General features: G+C 38.6%; 1 protein-coding gene across 5 annotated transcripts in view; it reads right to left on the minus strand.

The window, feature by feature from the left end:
• UBE2E2 (ubiquitin conjugating enzyme E2 E2) overlaps positions 1-25,445 on the minus strand; it is a 399,100-nt gene that overhangs the window by 138,505 nt on the left and 235,150 nt on the right. The window contains exons 4-5 of one of the 5 annotated variants that reach the window (XM_040480074.1): positions 10,635-10,716; positions 9,690-9,819 (exon numbers count right to left, since the gene is read on the minus strand). The exons of 3 other annotated variants lie outside the window; for them this stretch is intronic. In XM_040480074.1, coding sequence (XP_040336008.1) covers positions 9,690-9,819; positions 10,635-10,716 — 212 coding nt within the window. The remainder of the gene's footprint in view (positions 1-9,689; positions 9,820-10,634; positions 10,717-25,445) is intronic. One more of the 5 variants, XM_040480078.1, reaches the window with a different exon arrangement.

Consider the following 25,445-nt stretch of genomic DNA (forward strand, 5'->3'; position numbering starts at 1 on the left):
CACACACACACACACACACACACACACACACACACACACACAAGCTTTTGTGACTTATTATATCAACTAAAATAAATAACAAATGCAAGTTGTGACATTTTACTTACATTAAAAATCCTTTAAAAAGGAAATCATACTGGCGCCTAGGTGGCTCAGTTGGTTAAGTGTTTGACTCTTGATTTCGGCTCAGGTCGTGGTCTCATGGTTGGGGGATGGAGCCCTGGACTGGGCTCTGCACTGACAGCGGGGAGCCTGCTTGAGATTCTTTCTCCCTCCCTCTCTCTACGCCCCTCCCCCAAGCACGTGAGTGCTTTCTCTCTCTCAAAATAAATAAATAAACTTTTAGAAACAAAATCATACTAATGGTAACTAGAAAATCATTCAGAGTACTATGATCTGTGAGTAGATGGTTATTTAACTATTATGAATTTATAATTTCCTAGTATCAATACATAAAAATTCTTAGTTCTTATTTTCCAAATATCTTTGGATCAAGAATCAAGAACAAGATTCCTCTAGCAACTGCAGCACAGCTTTGAGACCTTATATTCATTTACTGGTCAGTTTCAATTTAATAAACTAAAGACAACAATACTTGAATCAAAACTACCTAGCAAACTTAAGCTGTGACAAAATGGTGCAAAGATCACACCAAGTGTTAATAACACTTACTTCTCGGCTGCCCTCAAGGTACTATCACTAGCAACCTGTGGGTTTGAGGTTATAATAGTGGTGCTAGATTTACATGGGGTCATCTGAACAGTTTTTCCAGCCCTTCTGAATATGGCACACTTTTTTTTTAGTTTATTTATTCATTTTTGAGGGAGAGAGAGCACAGAAGCAGGGGAGAGGGGCAGAGAGAGAGAATGTGAAGCAGGCTCCAGCTCCAAGCTGTCAGCACAGAGCCTGATAGATGTAGGGCTCAAACTCAGGAACTGCAAGATCGTGACCTGAGTGGAAGTCAGCGCTCAACCGACTGAGCCACCCAGGTGTCCCATGGCACACAGAAGAAAGCAGTCTTGGGCCAACTATATGGTTGATGCCTTTGAAACTGTCTACTAGAGGCAGCAGACTGCTATAGAAATATGTGAAATTTAGTGCCCGTACAATGGTTTGTTTCCTCCTTTTACCAATTACTGCTGTGAGAGCCTCAGTCTCCTTATGTATAAAATGGAAATAACAAAACATATTTTGATGGTTTTCTGTAAAAATTAAGAGTACTTTGTGAATTACAAAACAGTTTAAGAATTTCCAGTACTGGGGGTCCTGGCTGGCTAGTTCATGCCACTCCTATTCTCGGGGTTGTGAGTTCAAGCCCCACATGGGTATAGAGATTACTTAAAATATATATATAAATATAATTAAAAGAATTTCCAGTACCTAAAACAGTAGGCTATGTTCATACAGACACAGATACATGGCCAAAAGATGAAATAAATGTAATGACTGCTTGAAATCCATACAGTAATTTAGTAATAAGAACTTAATTTTGTTCATGTTTCTGCTTCTTGGATGTCCCTGACCACTTTCAATTTCTCCCACCTTAGCATGTCCAAATCGTTACTATCCTTTAAGACCAAGCTCAAAAATTACTTCTAAGGACATTCCCATGACAATCCACATGGAAATAATCTCTCCTTTCTGTTATTAACAAAGTAGTTTAGCCGGTCTTCATCCACCTTATATTACAGGTATTTATATACATATTTTATCTCCTCTAATTATATATCAACAGACAGTGTAATACTATGCTATCAAACACATTTCACTGATCCTAATACTAACAGTAATAATAATAACAAGAAGCAGCAGCAGCATTATGTGCTCCCAGCTATAGAGGGCTTATTACACGCCAATAATCATAGATTTTTGAGAGTCTTCCATTTAACCCATGTGGTAGGTACCAGCATCACCTTATATATCCACGTGTAAACAGGAACAGGGGTGCGGGAGAGCTGAGATTTGAGCCTGAGCGCTAAGGTAAACTACCTCGGAAGTGTTCTGTATAGTAGGCCAAAAAGTCATGATTTCCACAAGGTCAATGAGGTAATTAATTATTTAACAGAGACTTGAAGCCAGGTCTTCTAAATTCAGTTCTAGTGTTCTTGTATCTCTGGCTTTCACACTAACTCCAACTTTGTGCCTAAGGACTTCTGGGGGGCAGCTCAATGGCTCAAAGCACCACCCAGTCACATCTAGTCCAAATCACAAAAATAACCCCAGAAGGGTCATCCACTGAGTTGCCGCTTAGCGGTACCATGTATTAAAGAGCCAGCTCAGTCACTGAACTTCCTTGCCAACGATTCTTCATCTGGAAAACAGAGATAAGCACTTGACCACTACCTAGTAAATTCATAGGATTTGAAATCAAGGGGGAAAACCCTTGTAATTATTCAGAATAAAACTTTTCAGCACAAAGTATATTTTATGTTTCTTTTGCTTTTCCTTTTCAGTGTTTAAAACGAACACAAATATTCGAATTCATTATATAGAAAGTACACCGAGAAAAGGGGGCTTCATCCTGGTCTGTGGTTCTTACAGATCACAGAAGTTTTGAGGAATAATGTAATTAAAATAGGCAAAATACCCCTCTCTACAATAGTTGGTGGACCTTTTCCAGAAACTTCCCTCACAACTTGAAATGGTATGAGGCTTGGCTAATTTGCTCACAGGATGAATTTGTGTGGCAGACCTCAGGGCGATAGAATGGTTATTGCAGAGGTCATGGGGGTGTTTATATAGCTCCCCTATTATAAACCAGCAATTCCTTATTTTTTCTTCTCATAGCTTGGTTAGTTTAAATGTTGTCTCATAATGTGTCTGCATTTGTAAACATTTTACGGTTCTCACTTATCTTCTCATGATTAGAAGCTGGAAAACAACTAAAAGTTACTAATTAAGCAGACTTTAATGATTACTGAGCTAATTTGGGGTGTAATTCTACTATGTGTATCGGTTACAAGTTCTGCTCTTATTATCTTTCATCTTTCTTAGCCACATCTGCCATGTCCGACATCATGAGCAGAATACTTATGAATTACAAAAAAAATCACTTTGTTCTACTAGTTAACAAAAAAACTAAACAATGAAAAAGAAATTTCAAGAACAATACTCTCAGGAGTCAAGGCTGGACCTTCTGAAATTTCTCATGGGTAGATTTGCATATTTAAAAAAAAGCATTTGTCAGGCTTTGAAAACATAATAGAAGTCAGTAATTTGTGAGCACAGAAGATCTGTGTTTACTTTATCAATATTATTATTTTGCAGGTGGTTGTAACCAGTTTTATTGATGGGGAGGGAGCTGGGGGAGCAGAGAGGGTTTAGGACTCATCTAGTATGCATGGTAAGCTGGAGGTCAAGAGAGAGGTCATCAGGGGGGTCTGCATTTAGTTTAAATGTGTGTGGCCCCATAATTAAGGCAGAAAACTGATTTTGAAGGGAGATCTAGTTCAAACTACATATGCAAAAAATGAGATAGACTCTGAATTATCAAATCAGAATGTACATAAAATAGAGGCAATTCATGATTATCTTTTTGATTTATTGATATTTACTTTGGTAGACACAAAGTATACTTCCTATTGACAATTAAGTTAGGTATTGACAGGGGAGGTAGTTAACTTGCTTAATTATAGCTGTTAACAGTTCTGCTCCCTCTACTTTGCATGCTGTGAGGCTTGTGTAAACCTAACTTTCAGGCCTTCTCCCAGAAACAGGAGAGGGCAAAACCCGTATTAAGCTGTTCTAGGCAGGTATAGTCCCCAGTATGGCAGAAAGATAGGACAATCCTAATGCGTTCTTTGGAATCAAATCCGCACACTTGGAGTCAGTGACTTTGAGACTCTCTGACACACCCATAAATGAGCAGAGCACATTTTAAGCCAGCAGATAAAAAACATTTCCAATATTTTCTATGCAGTGTCCAGAATATGAGTTCAGCTGCAGCTAAATAAGTGCATTGTACAGCAACTTAAAAGAAAGTAGTATTTTATTTTAGTGTTTGCATTTGTATGCAGTTTTAAGTTTGGCATCTTAAGACTTACACAAAGTTCAAATACAGCTTTAAAAGAGTTATTCTACGTGTATATGCACAGCATTATTTTGCATCCATCCATCACTCACACAAAAGAGAGCTGTTAGATTATCCTTTCTGGTTTGTGAGGTGACAGTCTTTGTCCTATAAGGAAAGCCCATGTGAATGCTCACTCTCATTACATCTTGCTAATTTCCTCTAGCCCACAACTCTGTTGTTTTAGGCTTTCTGGCAATTGATTCGATAATTTCTGTCTTGAAGTTTTTTATGAGACTAACAAAGACACAAGGGAGAACATGAGACTTAAATCAGATTTCAGAGGGCAGATGGAAAGCACTCAGACCTGAGAGTCCTATGAAGGTCAACCTAGCTCTCAGGTTTTAAAATAGGGACTCCCTTCATGGGCGGAACCACTTCAAATAAGCCATTCTTTTTCAAAGCTTCCCTTCTCCTAAAATAATAGACTCTTTCTAATAGAGATTCTGCTATAAATTAATAACTAAGAAACATAAGGTATGAGAGAAGGAAGTTATAATATTAAGTACTATAAAATTTTTTTAAATCAGTTATAAAGTATTAAAAGCAATCAAAGAACAGCTAATGAGTATCTAAAAAAATATTCTTATAAAAAATCCAAGGAGAACTAAATTGAGAAAAGTAAAACATGTCTCTATCTTATTCTTCCCTTTAAGTTCTAGTAGCTTTTAATTCTAACAAAAACCTGAACTTATAATTTTATGCAATTTGCAAATATCTCTGAATTTCTGTCTCCCTGCTATGAAACTAAAGAGTACAGAAAATTGTACTTTTAGGTTATTTTATAGCAGACATCCTAGCTATTTATTCTTAGGTGTTCATCTTCTTTTTTTTCCAACATTTTTTTTTTTTAATTTATTTTTGGGACAGAGAGACACAGAGCATGAACGGGGGAGGGGCAGAGAGAGAGGGAAACACAGCATCGGAAACAGGCTCCAGGCTCCGAGCCGTCAGCCCAGAGCCTGACGCGGGGCTCGAACTCACGGACCGCGAGATAGTGACCTAGCTGAAGTCGGACGCTTTAACCGACTGCGCCACCCAGGCGCCCCGGTGTTCATCTTCTTTAAAAAGTAGCCAGCAACTATGTAATGAGCTCAAGAAGGGGTTCCTACCTATTCAAGGTATTAACATCTTAACACATAAGAGAGATTTCCTGGGCCAATGTGCAAATACATCCTGAAAAGAAAGCAGTAATATTTTGCCCTAGAAAGTGCTGTTGATTGCAAAGGATTAGGAAAATCTATAATGATCTATAGATTTCATCATAGATATGATGAAATCTATAGATTTCACCTATAATGAAAAATGTATTTATTGTTTGCTTTACAATGTACTTTTTATATGTAACATCTTGATTTATACTTTATTAGGATCTTCAATGATTCCCTTTCCAAACTGAGAAAAGCATATAAAGAGATTTTTTAAATTTATTTTCTTATTAAAAAAATTTTTTTAAATGTTTATTTCTGAGACAGAGACAGGGCATGAGTGGGGGAGGAGCAGAGAGAGAGAGGGAGACACTGAATCAGAAGCAGGCTCCAGGCTCTGAGCTGTCAGCACAGAGCCCGAAGTGGGGCCAAACTCACAAACCATGAGATCATAACCTGAGCCAAAGTCGGTGGCTCAACCGACTGAGCCATCCAGGCACCCCATAAAGAGATTTTTTTTAAATCCCCTAACTATATAGTTCTATGTATCTAAGTTCTAGTCTTCTAAAATTTGAACCACTTTTACATGAGAAGGGGATATACAGAAAGAGAAAATGTGCCAAAACTTTAGTCTTGGTTTTTCTTTTGTTAATACTTTAGATACTTGTTCTAACTCTTTAAACCAGATTCATACCAACTCTCTTTTTAAAAATAGGTTAACAATATAAAGCACGTTCTCTTTTTGCTCACTACGGAAAGCAGAAACAAACTGAGAGCTTGAGAACGTATTGTTTCCAACAGAAACGGATGAATTAAAAAGTCTGTGTTCATTTTAACAAAAATTCATTAGTTTTAATAACATGTTGAAAATACCACAACCAGATTGATTTAACTGACACATTTAAAATGTACATGATAAAGCAGGATACTCTATACCAAAGGTAGCAGTTACTAGTTACAGAAAGATCCAAACTTAGACACTTAAGTCTTACGTATACTCCAGTTCCTTTCCCAATGGGAAATGGTGCAAAATCATTTTACTTATCATTTCTTCTGTACAGTAGTTACTTTTCTAAATATGCTATTTTTAAAAAATGGGACATATGGTTTAAGCAGTACAAGTGTACTTATGGGGAAAACAGAACGAAATATCAGAAAGATGGCTTGTTCTGGGAAATCCAGGATGTATAGTTGTTACTTGAACAAAGGGGTATGCTATGTGCTGTAGACAACAGAACCCATTGGCATGAAAAGAATTTAAGGCTATCTGTTGGATCATAGGCATTTTGGGATAAATTATGATCCTTTAAAAGTTTTCTTCCTCCTTATTGTCCTTACCAGATCTCTAGCTATACACTGCCTTTTAAAAAATGACAGCAATAATGTCATCTTCCCCTTAGGCCCATCTGTGACCAACACAGAATTGCACAGTAGCAATTCAACCACCTAAGATAACATGAATTGCCTGGCCTAATAAAGATTATAACTAGATCGAGACAGGGTGTCAATCTAAACCAATAATCTAAAGCTAAATTTTAATTGGTCAATGAGTACTAACATGTGGAATTCCCTTATTTTGCAAACATGACTTTGCCCTGAAATTTCTACAGTATGACAAAATCTTCATAGTGATTTGAAAAATATATATTCTTAGCAAGAAAGCACTGCCTTCCAAATCCAAATAATTTGTCAGAGCCAACAGAGGATTGCCAATCAGTTCACAAGTGTATACAATAACAGAAAAAGAATGACTCTATAAGAATTGCACCTGTTTATGATTTGAATTCCCTTAAAGCATTTCAATTCTGTCTCTTACTGACAATTAAAGGCATGACCTTAAATACTTGCAGCAGTTAGATATATCATGTCGTTGAATGTGTTAATCCATCAATGGGTATATGATATTTAAACAATGAGTGGACAAACCAATATATTCCATTTGCAACAATTTCTGAACTATGCAACATACTCCATCTTTTTTCTTCCCTGTTCTTAGCAAAAGAAATACTTCCCAAACTTCACAAAAACACCTCAAAGAAATGTTGATAATTCACCATCAACCTTTCCTATATTTCAGTTTTAACAATTACATATCCATAATTTAATGTCCAGGAAGAATAACATTACAGGCATATGGTAAAAGAAAACACTCTAATACGCGTATAGTAAAACAACACTGAAATAATTTCGCAAAATAATATGCCATATATTACTCTAAGTTCCTTAAAAACTTATTCTCATTAAAACTTTGCCTTTATGACATAACCAGCCACATCCATCTCCCCTTACTCTTATGCAATGCTCACTTTTTTCATTTTTAGTCACTACCTTAAGGAAGTACAAATAAATTTTTTAAAACCCCACTAACATAGATGCTTCTTGTCAAGAGAATATGAACACACTCCTCACTCAACAAAATAATTAACCACTGTATGAAATAAAGTCTGAATCACTGTTACAGAAATAGAGCATACTTCTGTATTTTTCAAGGTGTAAAAGTAATTTATCACCATGGTATTACTTTATTTTGGATTTCTTATACTGGTTAGTTTGTACTGCTACACTGACAGCAGAAAATCTGTATCTTCCACAGCATAATCAAGACTCCTAAAAAGGTAACATAGTGTTGGGGCACCTGGGTGGCTTAGTCGGTTAAGTGTCTGACTCTGGTTTTGGCTTAGGTCATGATCTCCCGGTTTGTGGGTTGGAGCCCCATATCGGGCTCAGCACTGCTGGTGTGGAGCCTGCTTCGGATTCCTCTCTCTGTCTCTCTCTGTCTCTGTCTCTCAAAAATAAATAAACTTAAAAAAAAAAAAAGTAACATAAGTGTGGTTAAAAGCACTGACTTGCTGGGTTCAAATCCTGGTACTGCCACTAAGTAACCCTGGCTGAATTATTCTTTATTCGATGCCTCAGCTTTCTAATTTGTAAAATTATAACAGCACTTCTCAGGGATATTTTGAAGATGACATGTAGTGATACTTATGTAAGTACTACTAATTACTGAGCTGGTAATTCTTATTTTGCACAGATACAAATGGAAACCACGACAAAATTTGATGAAACGATTTTTAAAAATAAACTTCACTGGCACCTGGGTAGCTGAGTCAGTCAAGCATCTGATTCTTGATTTTGGCTGAGGTGATCTCACCTGAGATTCTTGATTTTGGCTCAGTCTTGTGAGACTGAGCCCCATGCCGGCCTCTTTGCTAGGTGTGAAACCTGCTTGGGATTTTCTCTCTCCTTCTCTCTCTGCCCCTCCCCTCCCCCTCAAAATAAATAGATAAACTTAAAAAACATTAGTAAGCTTCAAAAAATTTTAGAATCATTTTAGATTTACAGAAATATTACAAAGACAGTACAGAGAGTTCCCATACACCCCCCGCTCCCCACAATTTCTCTTATTAGCATCTTACGACGTAAGCAATTTTTAATGATTGCCCAATAGTGGAAGGACATCTACCCTCAGTAGTAAACCTAAAAATATAGTTAATCTGTAATTTCAATAACCTATCTACCAGATCCAAACTTTGAAACATATTAAGTACTGCATTATAATGAATAAATGCTGAATTTAATGTTTTGGTAATAGCACTGCATGCACTATACTAATGTAGGATATTTTATTGTCTCATTAAAAAGGAATAATAAAATGGAAAAGTTATTTTAATGTGTACAATTACTTCTACATATATAGTGAAGTTCCAAATTAAAACATGTAAAGAAGCAAATAAAGCTAGGATGTTTAAATTGATATTACTTTGTAATTTTAAGGTTGAATAAATTTTCTTAATATCATAAAGTAATTAAAACTACAGAAGGGCAATATGGGTGAATAAGTTTCGAAGTAAGAATTTTTAATTTAAGTATTTTCTTACTTTTAGAGAATTATATTTACAATAATATAAAACAAGGAAAAATTTTCTGGATTATTAAAGAAACAGAGGTAAAGGGGAACATTTGTAGAAATATTCAAAAAGGCTGGACACCTGAGGCACACAGCATTCAATGTACGCATTCACTGTTCATTTTAGTAGCCACTGGTCATATGTGGAGAATTAAATTTAAATTAATTAAAATGAGATAAAACTGGAAATTAAATTCTTCATTTGCACTATATTTCAAGTACTCAGCAGCAGTATGTGGTTGGTGGGTAGTGTATCGGCAAGGGCATACAGAGAACATTCCCACCACTGCAGAAAGTTCTGTTCAACAGTATTGCTTGTTCTACACAAGGAACCAAGTGTTTCACTAATCACACCTGAGTCTTGACCAATAGTCTTAATCTCTTATCCAAACAAGTGCTTTTGATTACACTTGGAAAAACGAAGCAGAACAGTAAAAAGAGGCTTATATCTCCTGTACTGAATGTTTAAGAGAAACAGGAAGAGGTTCTGGCCATTTCTCACAGACAAATGGCCACCAAGAAATGGAAAACTTGCTGAGGTCCTCAAAGCCATTGCTGTACTCACGTGGTAGGGTAGCAGTGGGCCAGGTGGCCAGGAGGACTCCTCTTCAGGGGTACATTTCCTCACTAGGGGAGGGGTCCCCATGTGGGGCCTTCGCACTGGTGGGACCTTCCCCATTACGGGGCTGGGGTTCCTGCCAGTGAAAAATGGGAAATTTCATTGTTAGCCAACTTTGAATCTTTCCCTTTTTGAGATATTAAAAACACTGCTTACTGGATTATTTAGTTAATTCAAAACAGGGTTATATGAGATAAACTCTGAGAACTGGTTAACCATGATGAGTGACGGATTCTACCTGCCCCTCAGTCTCCCAGGACACGACCTGCCGCATTATTGAAACTATCAGAATCTTAGATCTAGTCACATAATGAGAAGATTAGATTGAACCAGATAACGGGTTTTCCCAATCAATGTTAAAAACTGTCTTTTAATTACCAGTAATGGGCAGTGGTGAAAAGAGAAAATATAATCATATGTAACAAAAACCTGACAAAGTTCCACAGCTCCTCATTTTCACCCCATCCAAACTTTAAAAATTAGAGTTGAAAACGGGAAGCAAATGTTTGAATTCCATCCACTTACTTCTCCTGACCATTCTATGATTTGGTATTATTAAATGGTGATAAATGGCCAAGGGTGATTAATGGTCTTTGAAATGGTCAAGAGAAACTGGGATCTGTTGAGGTGTTTTTTTCAAACAAATTTTAAGAAATCCATGTAAGCAGTTTGTAAAGATCTATAAATGTGGCTAACAATAAAAATCCCCCATGAATGCTTTCATTCAACAAATGCTTTCTATTTGTTCAAGATGAGCGCTTTCATTGTTTTAATCACAACATACACAACTGCAACAAAATATTTTTGCTGACATTTCAAACTCTGTAATATTATTACCCCAAATTCGTCCAGTTTGAATTATTTTTGCCAGTGTGTTTTATAATGGCATACCTTTGGGCAGTAAGGTGAGGGGCCCAATTCAACAGAACACTATGGATTCTTCGGGAAGATAACATAACACTTCTATAAAGCACTGAAAAGAAGGGAAAATGCAAGTTTGTGGTGAACTCTGAGAAGATGCAGGAGGAAGTAAATGCATGGAGTTGTGCACTGAAAGATTTTCTCAAAGGTACCAGACCCTGGTTCTGCCAGACTTAGTTTCCTAATCTCTTGAGTTGCAACTTTTGCCTCTAATCCCTTATAATTACCTGGGCTCCCGGACAACGATTTAGAGATCAGGTTATTAAAAATTGCACTTCTCTGTCTATAACTACACGAAGTCCCCCGCTCATGCTCTGTCTTACTCTCTCTCAAAAATAAATAAACATTAAAAAAAATTTTTTTAAAAAGGCGGGGGGGGGGGGCGCCTGGGTGGCTCAGTCGGTTGGGCATCCGACTTCAGCTCAGGTCATGTTCTCACAGTTCGTTGTTCGAGCCCCGTGTCGGGCTCTCTGCTGACAGCTCAGAGCCTGGAGCATGCTTCCAATTCTGTGTCTCCCTCTCTCTGGCCCTCCCCTGCTCATGCTCTGTCTCACTCCCTCTCAAAAATAAATAAACATTAAAAAAAAATTTACAGCTACACAGAGGATGGGGGATGGAGAAAGGAAGCAGAAGCATTTGAATATAAATGATAAACCTTGAAATTTGTAACAGAAATGCATTTCAGATAGTTGGAAAGTATCTGGAATCCAACGACATAATATTACCTGTAAGTCTGAATACTTTCCATAAGAAGAACTACTATCATTCTTGATTAGTTTTCTATCAGAATCCTTATGGTAGGTCATGCATAAAAAATATTAATTTCGTAAACTATTCCTAAGTGAATTCAAAATCTTAATTACAGTGGATAAACTAAGTTTACCTAAGCTGTTGTGAGACAAAGTGAGGTTGTAAAAATTTAAATTTTAACACAATCCGTATGAAAAATAGTTCCAGACTATATGGTCAAACAGAAACACTGTCAAAGACATAAATATTAAGATCTATATTAAATAGCAAAGGCAGGCATGCCTTTCAGGAGTTGACCAAAGTTCCCAGGAGGGGGACTGAAATGCTTCATGACTAGAGCTTCATTCTGGAAAGATTATGAGGTCACTGACCCAGACAGATTCAATCAAATTAAATTCTGCTGGACTTCCTGTCTACCCAGAAACACCCTAATATTCACAGATAAGAACTTCTTCACAATGGCTTATCTATTCGGAAAAAATGACTTCCCTAAAAAGAATGATTTTTAAAAACAGAAACTTACTGTTCCGAATATTGATTTAATATTCACTTTGCTATATAATCAGTTTTTCTGTAACCTTTCTTCAAGTTATAAGATTCAAGAACAGAACAGCAATGTCTAAAAACTACATATAATGCTCTGTTTCCCAATTCTAAGATAAAATTATAAAACATATTACCACAAGGATAGCTGAAGCTGCCACGTGTGGTGGTGGTGGTGATTTCCCCCACCCCAAAGGCATCTGGCGGAGAGGGGTTCTCCTCACCACACCTCATATCCAGTGCAAGGCTGCTCTGGAATGTCTCTTTCTACTCCACGCAAGATGCCGTATATGTTAATGGAGGCCCTGAAGACAACTGTATAATACCCTATTTCATTCACTATAAAATGATGATGCACTATTATTTTATGAACCATTAAGAAAAAAATTGCCAAATTAAACTATAACTAAGTGATTTCTTAAAACATAAAAATTATTTTACACTTACTGAATGGGCTCTCATGATAAGTACAATGGTGATATATGATAATTATCACTGGAGCACAAATAAAAAGACTATGTGAGCAAAAAATTATTACTAAAGCTTCTTTACATTCAGATTTCCAATCTTCTGCACCACTTTTCAGCTCAGAGATGACAGTTTTCCCACAAAATACAGTCCTGTGTACCATTAGGAGCATTGTTGGTGCAGTGTACCTTGACATGTTGCTCCACTTCTGCTTCTGGAATTTTCTTCCAAGCTGCAGACTTTTTTTGCAAGTGTTTTTGTGAATGCACAGGCACTAACAACTAAGTCACAACAGCCAGCTGGCCGAAAGCAAAGATAAAAGAAGTGTTAAAATATGAGAGGGGTGGGAGAAGAAAGGCTTCCTAGAATTGCTGAGCTAGAGTAACAGTGCTCCCATAGTCCTTAAACGCTTCTCTTTCACTTTCTGTCATCCATCCGACAATTCACTCCCCAAATAGTTATTAATCTCCTAATATATAAGGCAGATACTAAGCTAGGGCTAGAGCAGTCTACAAAGCAGGGAATGATACTACCTTCAAGGAACTTATGAGCAGGTTAGCATACAAAATTTATACGAAACTACAATTGTTGTAATATTATAAAAAAGAAGCACATGGTGAAAAATAACATATATGACTAATTTGACCCTGTCAAGGAGGACAGACAGTACCTAAGGAAAGAGAGGAGAGAGAAATATGTCAGGCAGAGAAAAGAGCAAGTGTAAGGCAGGAGAGAGCAAGGAACTTTTTTCACATGGGTAATAGTACTGGGAAAAGGAAAACTCTAGACTTTTTGAGGACTATCACATTAGAGTTCCAAACTATACCCATATTGGGGCATCTGAAATGCCACTATATTCCTCTGATTAGAATGCAGGTGTATGGAGGCTAGGTAATTCCTCAAGTGTTGGCTCAGGTCCAATGGGATCTATAGACCTCCCATGGAGTTATTTCTTGACTTCAAGTGTATAACTGAGAAACCCTCACGCTGGCTCTCTGACATTGGGGTAAGTGTCATTTTTGTAAGAAGAGCGGAGCAAACCCTTGAAACTTTCCCCTACAACTCCATCTTCAGTCTAGATATAGTAAATCAAAAGCAATACCGTATACTGGGAAGAAGTGCAGAGATTAGCAGCACTATCAGAGACATACAGATGCAGGAGTGGTGGTCCTTAATTATATACCCTTTCTATACTTATAATGATCCTGCAGAAAAAAAACAGATGATGGATCATGGAAACCTTAAACTGGTGGAAGTCCCAATAGCGGCTGTCATGCTAAGTATGACATTATACGGCTTCTGGCATTTGGTATTCAGCTATTTATGGAGTGAGTACTTTCTTCTCAGAGCCCATAGAAGGGTGGATCAAAAGCAGATTCCTGGTACAGACTGGATACTGCCCTGCCCCAGGGCAACGGTAACTCTCCTGATCTCCCTCAACATTTAGTCTGCACGGACCTGGATCATCTTCACATTCCACAGAATGTGACTCTAATCCATTCTATTGATGACACCATACTAACTGGATCTGTAAAGCAAGAAATGGAAAAGAATCCTGGTTGACCTAGTAAAACGCACACCAGACACCTCACAAAAAATAGGAGATACCGCACACTGCTTATGTTTTTAAGAACTCAAGGGCTCTGAGACACGCTAAGAACATCCTCTATCAGGTAAAAACACATCGCGCTTTTCTCAGCACCTACTGCTAAGAAAAAGGTAGACCTCACTGGGTTCTGGAGACAATATATTCCATATTTCATAACACTGCTTTGACTCGTTTATCAGAGACGCAGTGGCTGCCTGTTCCAAGAGTGACCCAGAACTATGCAAAAGACTATGTAGCAGGTCCAGGCTGTGGTGCATCTGTGCCAGTGGATCTGAGGGTGCAGGACCTGTCCCTGATAGAAAAGGAGTCTGTGGAGTCTCTTGCAAGTGCCAAAAGAGAAGCCACAGTGCAGAACCCTGGGGTTCTGTGGCAGAAAACAGAGGACCCTAATGGAATTTTTATGCCTGACCATGGGTCAACAAAGGACCCTGGGACCGGAAGTACTCACTGAGACATAAAGTTAGATGGGCACAGAAACAACCTGCTATATGATGGAAAGGACTTATTTGGATTAGGCCCAAGTATACTCAGAAAGCATGAGTAAATTACATTTCCAGGTAACCCAGACTCCCAGGTGATAAATGTCTCTTTCTCTCATGACCAACTGACAGAAAGAAAAAGAATTCGACAATGGACTACCGCTACACTGCAGTCTTATTCAGGAGTGGACATAAACGACTGTGGCAGAGGAAGTCTGGCCGGGGAGAACAGCTGGAGCAGTGCATTTGGTCATCCATTTCAAATGGAGGGAGAAACGGCCTCAACCACACACATCTTGACTCGTGGGCCGTAGCAAATGGCTCAACTGCTGATCGGGGCCTAGAAAATAGCGGTGAAAGACAGTATGATAAGGAGGTCTGGGAAAGATGGACTGGACACAAATGAGGCGCAGTTTTGTATCTCACATTCGTGCCCACCAGGAAGCATCTACCAAAGTGTCAATGTGTATTGTCAAAGGTCAACAAAAGGTGAACAGGATGAGTCATTCTATGGGTGTCAGCCAGCCTCCCAGTTAGGTCACCAAAGAGTTGACACAACGAGCCCATGAATAAAATGGCTATGGTGCTTCTGCTCACCGATGCTGAAAAAAGTTATTGCTACTGCTAAATGCTTTAACCTGCCAGCAACAGATACAGTGTCAAGCTCTCAATGTGCCACAATTACTTAAGACCAGTCAATCACTGGGTGTAAGACTGAGTACATGGGAAGGGGCAATGATTTATTTTACTAAAATTAATACCTACTCTGGATATGAGTTTTGTTTCTAGCTCCCAATACTTTTGCTATCACCACTATCCCAAGGCTTATAAAATACCTGATCAATCAATATGATATCCCACAAAACCCTACTTTAGGCCAAGGACCCATTTTATAACAAAGAAATGTGACAATGGGTACATAACCTTAGAATCCACTGTTCTAACCATGACTCTACCCACAGAGAAATAGCTGGCCTTACAGGCAGGTAGAATAGCCTATTAAAAAGTCAGGGGGTGCCTGGGTGGCTCAGCAGGTTAAGCATCTGACTTCGGCTCAGATCCTGATCTCACGGTTCATGGGTTCGAGCCCCGCGTCGGGCTCTGTGCTAACAGCTCAGAGCCTGGAGCCTGCTTTGGATTCTGTGTGTGTCTCCCTCTCTCTCTGCCCCTCCCCACCTTGGGCTCTGTCTCTGTCTCTCAAAGGAAAAAAAAAAAGTAAGAAACAAAGAATCAACTGTTAAAAAATAAAAGTCAGCTAAAGAGAAATCTTAAAGATAACTCCCAACTCCAGATGTGGCATATACGCTGAAGCAATGCTTTCAAGGTATGGTCTGTTACCAACAGCTAGAATACTTAGGTCTGGGAACCAAAGGATGAAAGTAGGATTAGCTTCTGTCATCATCATTCCCAGTGGACCCACTTGCAGAATTTGTGTTTCCCTTCCATGAAACTTCAGTATTTGCTAAGTTAGAAGTCCTGATACCCAGGCTGGTTTGGGGAGGTAACTGTTTCATCCAGAGGACACAAAAGAGTTACATTAAATGTAAATTTCTGACTACCTTCTGGTCACTGTGGGCTTCTCATGTCTGTATACCCGGGAGAAAAAGGGAGTCAGTCTACTTTTGGGGATACTCAACACTGATCGTTATGAGAAGCAAAGACTATGGCTACGAAGTGAGGGAGGGAGAAATATGTCCAGAACTTGGGGGATTTCATCAGAAATCTCTTGGTGCTTCCATGGCCAGTGGTAACAGTCAATGGGAAATTCCAGCATGACTCAATAAGAAAAAGGCAACTAAGGGCTCAGACATTTGAGGGAAGTCTGGGTCATTTCAGCAGGCAAGGAACTCAAATCAGGCAAAAACATTTGCCACTGATGAAGAAAATGTAGACCGGGTAAAAGAAGGAGATGACGAGTATCACTTACAGTTTCAGGGTCAGTTGCAGCAGTAGGGACTGTAGTAGTTAGTTTCTCTTAGCTCTCTTGCCTTAAGTCTTTTGCCATAGGATTAAAGCAAGGCTTCACCTTAAAAGGGACTCAGTTACTGATTGCACTTGTATCTCTGATCTCAGCGAGGCAGTGAGGCCCCATATCGTAGTATGGAAGCTAGGTATAATTTAGGGCACGAGTGATCTGAGTGGTAAAAGGGGTATATTACACTGGACACCTTGTCTGTACCACTTTAGATTCTCTCAATTTCACTTGCATCTTATTTCGGCTCTTTCATCGGTACTAACTTCACAAAGGTATAATGTGACAGCACCTTGCCTCACGTCTGTGGGCAGCTCTTGCCTCTCACTCCAAGGCATCTTTGTTGACATCGATCCCCACTTGCAAGTGGATCCCCACTTGCAAGTGGATCCCCACTTGCACATCACCCCATTAACTACTGGGGGACTTGGGGAAGTTAATATATCATAGGGAAAATCTTGACCAGTAAGAACTAGTGGAAAAACTCTTCCTCCTTTCTCCTCTCACAATGCACAATCTTAAGACAGTTTACCTTATTTCTCAGGGGTATGGTCCTCCAGGATTGGGCAGTGCCAGGCAACTCAACAGCTTATCCATGTATTGACTCTCCCTGCTACCAAACTACATTCTTCTTGCCCCTCTACTTGCTGAGGTTATAGCCCCTAACAAAGTAACAGCACATAGTCCCCTGCTTCAGATTCTTCTTTCTGAGGAAGCTAAGACAAACCTCAGAGTATGTGGTGTCGTTATGATGTCCAAGTGGTCATTCCTCTAGTGCTCAGAGGTGGTAAGTGAAACCACAGGCAGAGATGAGATCACTCAGAGAGGGAGAGAGAGTGAGAGAAGAGGACCTAACAATTGACGAATGAATGGCCATGAGGAAGATAATGGCTAGAAAAGATGACTGGCGACGGGCAGGAGAGGTGGGTGGAAACCTAGAAAGTATTGTTACTGTAAGGGAGTTTAGCAGGGCACACAGATAATACACATCCAAGGAGCTGTTGCTTTCTTATTACTAAATTTGGTTACATTTTGATTGCTGTGGATATTTGATATGATGCATTGTCAAAGAAAATTAAGTAATATGCAAATAGAAGTGTGGTGGAGGAAGTTTTTTCAAACCACATTCCTCTGAGGGGAAGCCCCAGGCAAACTGAGCAAGAGTGATGTAATTTGTAACCAGTAACCAGACCTTCTCCTTTGTGCCTCCCTGGAGGCCAAACTGGTGGTAGATACGGACTGACGAGAGAATGATCTGGTGGCTAAGCTATTAATTTATGAATTGTGACCTTTTAAAGATCTCTTTGGATAAAAAAAAAAGCTCAGATATCAAAAAATAAAAGAAAAAAGGCTCATAAAACATGCTTTTGTAAGGAGATATTGTAGAAAAAAACACAGAAAGCTCAGCACCCTGAGTAAGGCAACTTCAGTTTAGTAAACTCAAAACTATTTCACAGCAAATTTTTCTTCCTTACATTCAGGAGGGCACAAGCGTTCATAAAAATGCTCTATATACCTTTATGAACACTTAGGATCAGAAAATAAATCTTCCTTAATACTGAGAATTTACCACTTAGGCTAAAATGTATGGAATACTGTTATAAGAAGCTACATAATCTTTACAGATTTTTAAAGATTGTATATACCTATCATTTATAGAATTTTTTTATTTTTTATTTTTAAATGTTTATTTATTTTGAGAAAGAGCGAGAGCGGAGGGGGGAGCAGGGGAGGGGAAATCAGGTCGCGAGAGAATCCTAAGCAGGCTCTGCGCTCTTAGCACAGAGCCTGATGCAGGGCTTGTACTCACAAACCATGAGATAATGACTTGAGCTGAAATCAAGAGTTGGACATTGAACTGACTGAGCCACCCAGGTGCCCCCATAATTGAACTTTTTACAATTTATAGAAATGTTTTGGCATTCTTCTTTAGTTCATTCAAATTTCTTTCAGTTTATTAAGTTCAGTGTAAAAAAAAAAAAGAATCATTCTGCCTGACTTCACTCTGATTTCCTGTCTGTTTCATTCAGTATTACTAGTCTCATTGATATTAAAGTCTAAGGAGTGTAATGATAGTCCAGATTTTATTAAAATACACTTATTTTGTTCTTTCAACTTCCAGACAGGTTTTATTCTCACAGCATGCATTACGTAGGTCACATTTAAATCTAAAGTTATAATTAACAATGTAAAAGTGAGAGAACTAAAATCTAAATTTCTAACAATATGAACACTGGGGAGCTTCAATTTAAATCACAAATCAGTGCTTTATAATAACATTCTTTAAGTTTTTAAATAAATATGAAATGTTCTTGAACATAAGTGTCACAGTAATTGTAAATATAAATGTTTCAGAGGACCCAAGTGGAGAGTTTCATATTCTGTCACCGCCTTTGGTAATTAAAAAACATGACATATTTAAAATCTTTAGTTCGTAATAGTGCCTCAAGCATTGTACAGTTAACAACCGCCTTTCAAAAATAACAGCATAAAGCTACTACAATGAACACGTTATAACTTCAAAATATGACAGAATCGGTGATACCTGTTGGCGATGTCGGGAGACCTGCTCTGGCCACACAAGCGTTACAATCAAGCTAGTGGGCTCCTCTAATAAGATATGCTTCTTTGCAGGAACCCCACCGTTTGTCTCCTTCCTCAGAGACAGTGGCATCAAGCTTTCCTTCCCCAATTTTCTGATTCATGCCCAAGTACATGGATGGTATTCCAACAATTCTAATTCAATGACAGGCACAACAGCTGCCTGCCAACACCAGAGTGGATTTAGTTTTCATGTGATGCCTTAGAATACCTAACTGATGCAATACCAGGTGAAATGACTTCAGAGATTTTTTAAAAGTTGGCCTTAAAACCCCAGCATTTGTACCCTACAGCTCAGTACCCAAACAATCCATTCTCTCTACAATTCTAGGTAAAATGTCAGCAGCTAGGGTTTTTTTTTTAAATAGCCTTTAGGTGTTTCAAATTTCCTGTGCTTGTTTCAGCAGACTTCTGACCTGCCTAACAATAAGCAAGTCACTTAGGATTTAAATACCCAGCTATACTGCTGGGAGTCAATAAGAGCCAGATCTAGGAAGAGCAGGAAAGGAACTCGGAGGGGACAAAGTGGTAGGAAATGTCTTCCGAACACTCCCTTCCCATTTAAAAAAATCTAAGTCAAGCAATAACTCAACTCTTTATAGCTCCTTAAAACCTGAACACTATTCTCCGGACAGTAAAATTTATAAGTAGTACACAAATCAACTAGACTGAAATGTTTATGTTGATCTTTTTTTTATCCTTTATCTCAGTATCTTGCCTGATGGCTCTATATTTCAAAGCTCTGACAGAATTGTTTGATTGGTATGATCTGTGACTACTTCCTTTGTAACAAAAAATAACGTTTTCTCCTTTAAAAATTTTTATTATTTTTTTTAAGCTCTACCCCCAACACGAGGCTTGAACTCATGACCAAGAGTTGCTCGCTCTACCAACCAAGCCAGCCACGTGCCCCCAGTTTTCTCTTTTGATGCTAAAATATTTCTGTTCGCAAAGCATGATCCTTGGTTTGTTCAGACTTTGAGGCGCAAATGTTATAGATAATGCAGGTCATTATTTTGCATCTTATTAAATATTCATTTTAAAAAACAGTAAGAATTTCTAGTATTAATAAATATAACTTTCCTGGTTCCACTGGAGGCTCATTCAGACAGACTGTTGAGATCAGGTAGGTTTCATGGCCATGGAAACTTGGATTGTGCATGTTAAACACGAACTGGGCTAATCACTGAGAGAGCTACGGTACTTGAGTTATACATCTGGATTACGGGATGGGGTGGGCAATATAATGCATTTTGGATGAAAGTGTTACTCTACTAAAACACAGTAAAATTATGTGTATCTTCCCCTTTTTCAAAAGGTGGTGTCACATGACGGGGGCTTCAAACTGCTTGAGAGGAGGGGTAGGGACAGCTGTTAAGAGGCTAGGATACAGAATGTTCATTTTAAGAGTAAAACTCAGTCCTGATCTCCTGAGATTCCCTCTCATGATCTCTGGGACGTTAGAGGCTTTGGGCAGCTAGCCGACACTAGGGGTCACTGAAAATTCTAATTTCATCCCCCAGATCTACCTTCATTTATCCAAACATTTATCCATGAGAATCCCGAGCATAATTCCAGGGTTCAGATCCAGAAGGGAGAGGTGCCTCTGGGCACAATACCTCCTGGCTAGGACATACACTCTGTATCCCTTTAGTTCTTAGATTCCTGGCATTTGCCAAGTAACAATATATGATAACGAGTCAGTAAGGAATTCAGTTTCATGGCTTCCTTCTACAGTGTACCCGAGGTGACAGGGTCTCCTGTTTCCCATAGAGGTATCCTATAAACACAACAGCCTATTTCTTTTTTTTTTTTTTTTTTTTTAAATTTTTTTTTTTTGGGGAAAGGTGAGACAGAGCATGAACGGGGGAGGGGCAGAGAGAGAGGGAGACACAGAATCGGAAACAGGCTCCAGGCTCTGAGCCATCAGCCCAGAGCCCGACGCGGGGCTCGAACTCCCGGACCGCGAGATCGTGACCTGGCTGAAGTCAGATGCTTAACCGACTGCGCCACCCAGGCGCCCCTCTTTTTTTTTTTTTAATCACATACAAAAAATAAAACATCTCATAAACTCAATGTCGAGAAATAGAAAATATTTCTTTTGATCAACCTATTTATAAGTGTTATTGAGTTCATATTCCAAATCTCATACTCTGATTTCTTTGTTGACAAAAATAATCTCACAATTATTGGAGGAAAAATCTAACAATATTCACATTTTCCTTAAAATGAAGACAAAAATAGCTAGCCAGGATGTGGTAAGTATTCAAACATACTTGCAAGAAGTCACAAACCATACAAAAACACTGAGATGTGGTTGTTTGAAAATCTGTATCTCTGGTGGTAACTGTGACAACATACACCTACAGTCATTCTGATTCTTTTATGGTTTCAATCTGAGCACAGATGAAACCAAATATTTCAATTTATGAACTATGTTAAATTTCTCCTTTCCATTTACATGTGGTATGGGCCACATGGAACAGTATCTAACTTCATAAGTATTTCAAGAATATATCAGGTTTGTGATACGTAAAATACAATGAAAAGGAAAATTTTAACACTTTAAATGTTACTCAAGTAAAGAGAACATGACTAAGAGCTGAATGACTGCCTGTCACCAACTGCCTATCACTCTCCGCTACAAAATTCACTTAGTAGCAACTAATGAAAGATCACAATTGTACAACTACTGAAAGTGTCTGACACATCAAGTTGAAGAGATCTGTCCCTTTTAACTCGAACCTTTTCATACTTAGATTCAAGGAATTTGTAATACCAGACAAAAGACAGAAACATATTATCTAAGTACTACTTCTGCTGATCAATGTTCAAACCTCCCACAGGCTCCGAAATGTCTACAGAATGAGGCCCATGTTCTGGCAGTGGTACCCTCAGTCCTCCATAACTTGGGAGGCCTCACGTCTCTTGCTCTGGGACGAGGGAACCTATTCTCTAGACAATGTGAATTCCCGAACCTTAATGACTCTGTACCTCTACCTGTGTACTTTTTCTTCTTTCCCCCTTTCCTCTTCCTTCTCTCTTTTTCTTTCCTTGCTTTCTTTTTTTACAACCAACCTGGGGCCTGAATTCATGGCCCCAAGATCAAGAGTCGCATGCTTTACCAATTGAGCTGGCCAGGCGCCCCTCTACTTAAGTTCTTGCTGAAGCCTGCAGGGAACACCTTTCTTGCTTCTCTCCACTCATTCAAGTCCCATTGGAGCCAATCTTAGATGCTTTAAAGGAACCTGTATGGTTCAGGTTTGTGCTCCCACAGTCGTAGCTCAGGGACTGGCATGAAATGAAGTTCTTCAAATTTCTGTTGAATTAGACAGACTCTATAATTAACTTAGGACTCTATTCACAGTCTGCCCCTCATTGCTCCAACTGGGCCATTTCAGTAACTGATCTTTAGAATCACTGTGCTCATACTGCATCCACTGCCCAGAGTGACATCCAGTTACGCTTGTTGCTTTCATGGCATGTCTCTGAGTTTCTCTTACATTGATCAATTACAACATTTATGGATTATATTACTTCTTTTACCCTTCATGGTAACGATGATGATTAGAAATGGACCGTGTTTACTGAGTGCTCACTACATGCCAGGGACTCTTAAAATTATAATTAGCACTTTACATGTGCTATTGCATTTAGTTCTCAATCTATCAAAACATTCCCATTTTACAGATTACCAAACTGTGGCAGAGAAATTAAGTATCTCGGAAAAATCACATAAGTGCTAAGAGGATGACCTGGGAGGCGCTATGCATGAAGAGTCATAAGGGTAGTTTTTGGTAGCATGGTCAAAGAAGTCCTCTCCTTATAAATAACACTTGGGAAGAGAGCTTAAAGAGAAAGAGATAGCTGTGAAGGAAGAGTGTTTCAAGGCAAGGAACAGCAAGGAGAAAGGTCTCAAGATGGGAAAAACCTGGTACAGTTGAGAAGCAGAAGTAAGGCCGATGTGGCCAGAGCCAAGTGAAGAGAGGAAAAACAGCAGAAGATGAGGCTGCATAGGGAGGCAGCGGCTAGCTCATGGGCAGCCTTGTGGGCCAAGCAAGAAGCTCCACACGTACCGATTTTCCTTTACATCGTACAATCCTTATTTTTATTCTCCATAGCAAGAGCCTCAATGGCAGACACCATCTCTGATTTAACGTCTCTTGCAGCAACCAGCCCAAAGTATTCTGCAAAGTACCCAGTGCAGAATCTCCTAACTGGCTTAAAGACTGGGGAGTGTATCACTGTGTGCAGGAGTGGTCGAAAAGATCTAATTTAGGAGAAGCAACTGGAGAAAGGCGGTATCCCAGACTTGTGGTCTACAGCTGCATGGCTGTGGCGGGAGAGCAAAAAAGTTCTTGTAACAGCTACATGGAATATGGAGAAATGATTTTGTTTTGAAAAGGGGAGGTAGGGTTCTTGAAAGAGAAACTTCTCTGTGTGAGGAAGAAAACTCTAAATCAAGATACAATTAGGACTTAGATTTCCTATAAAAGGAAAACAAGTTCTCCAATCCTTTCCCAAGTAAGAGTGTTCCAGTTTTTTATGGGAATAAAGTTACTATAGCATGTGAATTCATTAAAAAAAAAAAAAAAAAAAAAAAAGGATTAAGAAATGCCCAGAGAAAGCAAAGTACTTAGTCACCTATAAAATGTTAATATGTGATCCTAGCAAGGGGAAGAAATATCGTCGAATAGCAGAATGCATATGGTCACTGAAATCAGAAAGTCCACGATTAGAATCCCACTTTAGCCACTGTTTTGTTAAGACCTAACATTAAAGTTCAAAATTATGTGATGCCCTGAAATCTGGTAACATCAGGAAAGCCTTGAATAGCCTACCCGTAAGTTGCTCTCTCTACTCTGGTTCTATCTACAAGGGCCCATAACAGACCTTATCAAAGGGCTCACGTGTAGTTCCTGCTTTTCCCTGAGTAGCAGGTTTCAGTTTCCTGCGAGCTTGCAGATATATTCGGACAAGCCAATCACATCATTCTGTGGGAACCAGGGGATACACCACTCTCTTAATACTACAAAGCCTGCCTCCCACAGCCTCTGGCTGTTCACTCTATTCATAACTGCAATTCCCACATGACCTGCATGGCATGCAGGGTCTTCCTCCCTGAAGCTGTGAGTATATGTGACTAATAAACAGCCGCCAATCTCATCTGACAACTATCGGGTGTTGTGTGTTCAGCCATCCCCACAACCCTATGGCAGGAATCCTTTCCTCATCAAAGGGGTGAAGGGGTGATCAAAACAGCCACTTAAGTGGGTGTGTGACTTAGGCCTCAGGCCAAGTCACTTAACGTTTATCTCAGAGCCTTTTATTTTGTAGAACAGGATTAATGATATTTCCTTTGAAACTTGTGAGCACTATGTCCAACAACTATTATTGTGAACACTGTGCCTAGCAGTGCAGTGCTAGACCCATGGCTGATTCTAATGCCATCCGCACCCCATTGCTTCCTCGGTACCCCCATGACTTTTACTACTGATTTAAAACTTTTAACTTAAAGTTAATAACAATTGAGTTTGAAACTATAGATGGGGATATAAATGACAAATTGGCCAGATTTGGTTTAAAAGCAATCTGACTTATTTATAAGAAATAACATTTCAACTCCAGCTATCACAAAAAGAACTACAAAGCGAATTTATCAAGTTTTTGGCAAATAATGAAAAGTAGACATGAAACTAAGACTGCTTTCAAGATACCAAATAGTAGGTTCAATTGTGTTTTGTGTGAATCTTGATATGCAAATAATGTAGTAATTTACAGTGATAAAAGACCTTCTAATAAGCTAACATTGTGTGTGCAAATGTTTTATTTTTAAACAAATGAAAAAAAAAAACCTGGGTGCTTCAGATAAGAGACAAGAGGAAAAATAGAGCTAATAAAGCTTTACTCTGGCAGAATTTCTTCTTCAGATTTTTCTTCTTTATCACATCTCAACTTGTGTAAACACATACCCTAGTGTACCCATGTTTCCTGAATTCAGTAGTATATCCTTATGCTTTTTGATTTTTATGTAAGTACCTAATTTATACAAGTTTGCATATTTATGTATTTGGAGAGGAAGAAGATTACAAAATATACCTTATATATATTCATACTAAAATGAAATTTTAGAATTATAAAAAAAGAGTGGGGAAAGAAACTTAAACAGGATATTGGAAATCCTTTTGGACACGCATGGGATTATCATTTTGGAGTATGTGTTTTGTACCGAGAATTTTTTGACTTTAGATTTTTTCTAATTTAATAGAGCTGATGCATAATTATCTCATTTGGGGGATGCAAACTTTCTTCTCTTCAGAATTCTAAGTTGATATTGAAATATTACTTATTATTATAAA

The sequence above is a fragment of the Herpailurus yagouaroundi genome, unplaced genomic scaffold (genome assembly GCF_014898765.1).
Source record: "Herpailurus yagouaroundi ecotype Mexico unplaced genomic scaffold, PumYag 159, whole genome shotgun sequence".
Classification (NCBI taxonomy): domain Eukaryota; kingdom Metazoa; phylum Chordata; class Mammalia; order Carnivora; family Felidae; genus Herpailurus; species Herpailurus yagouaroundi.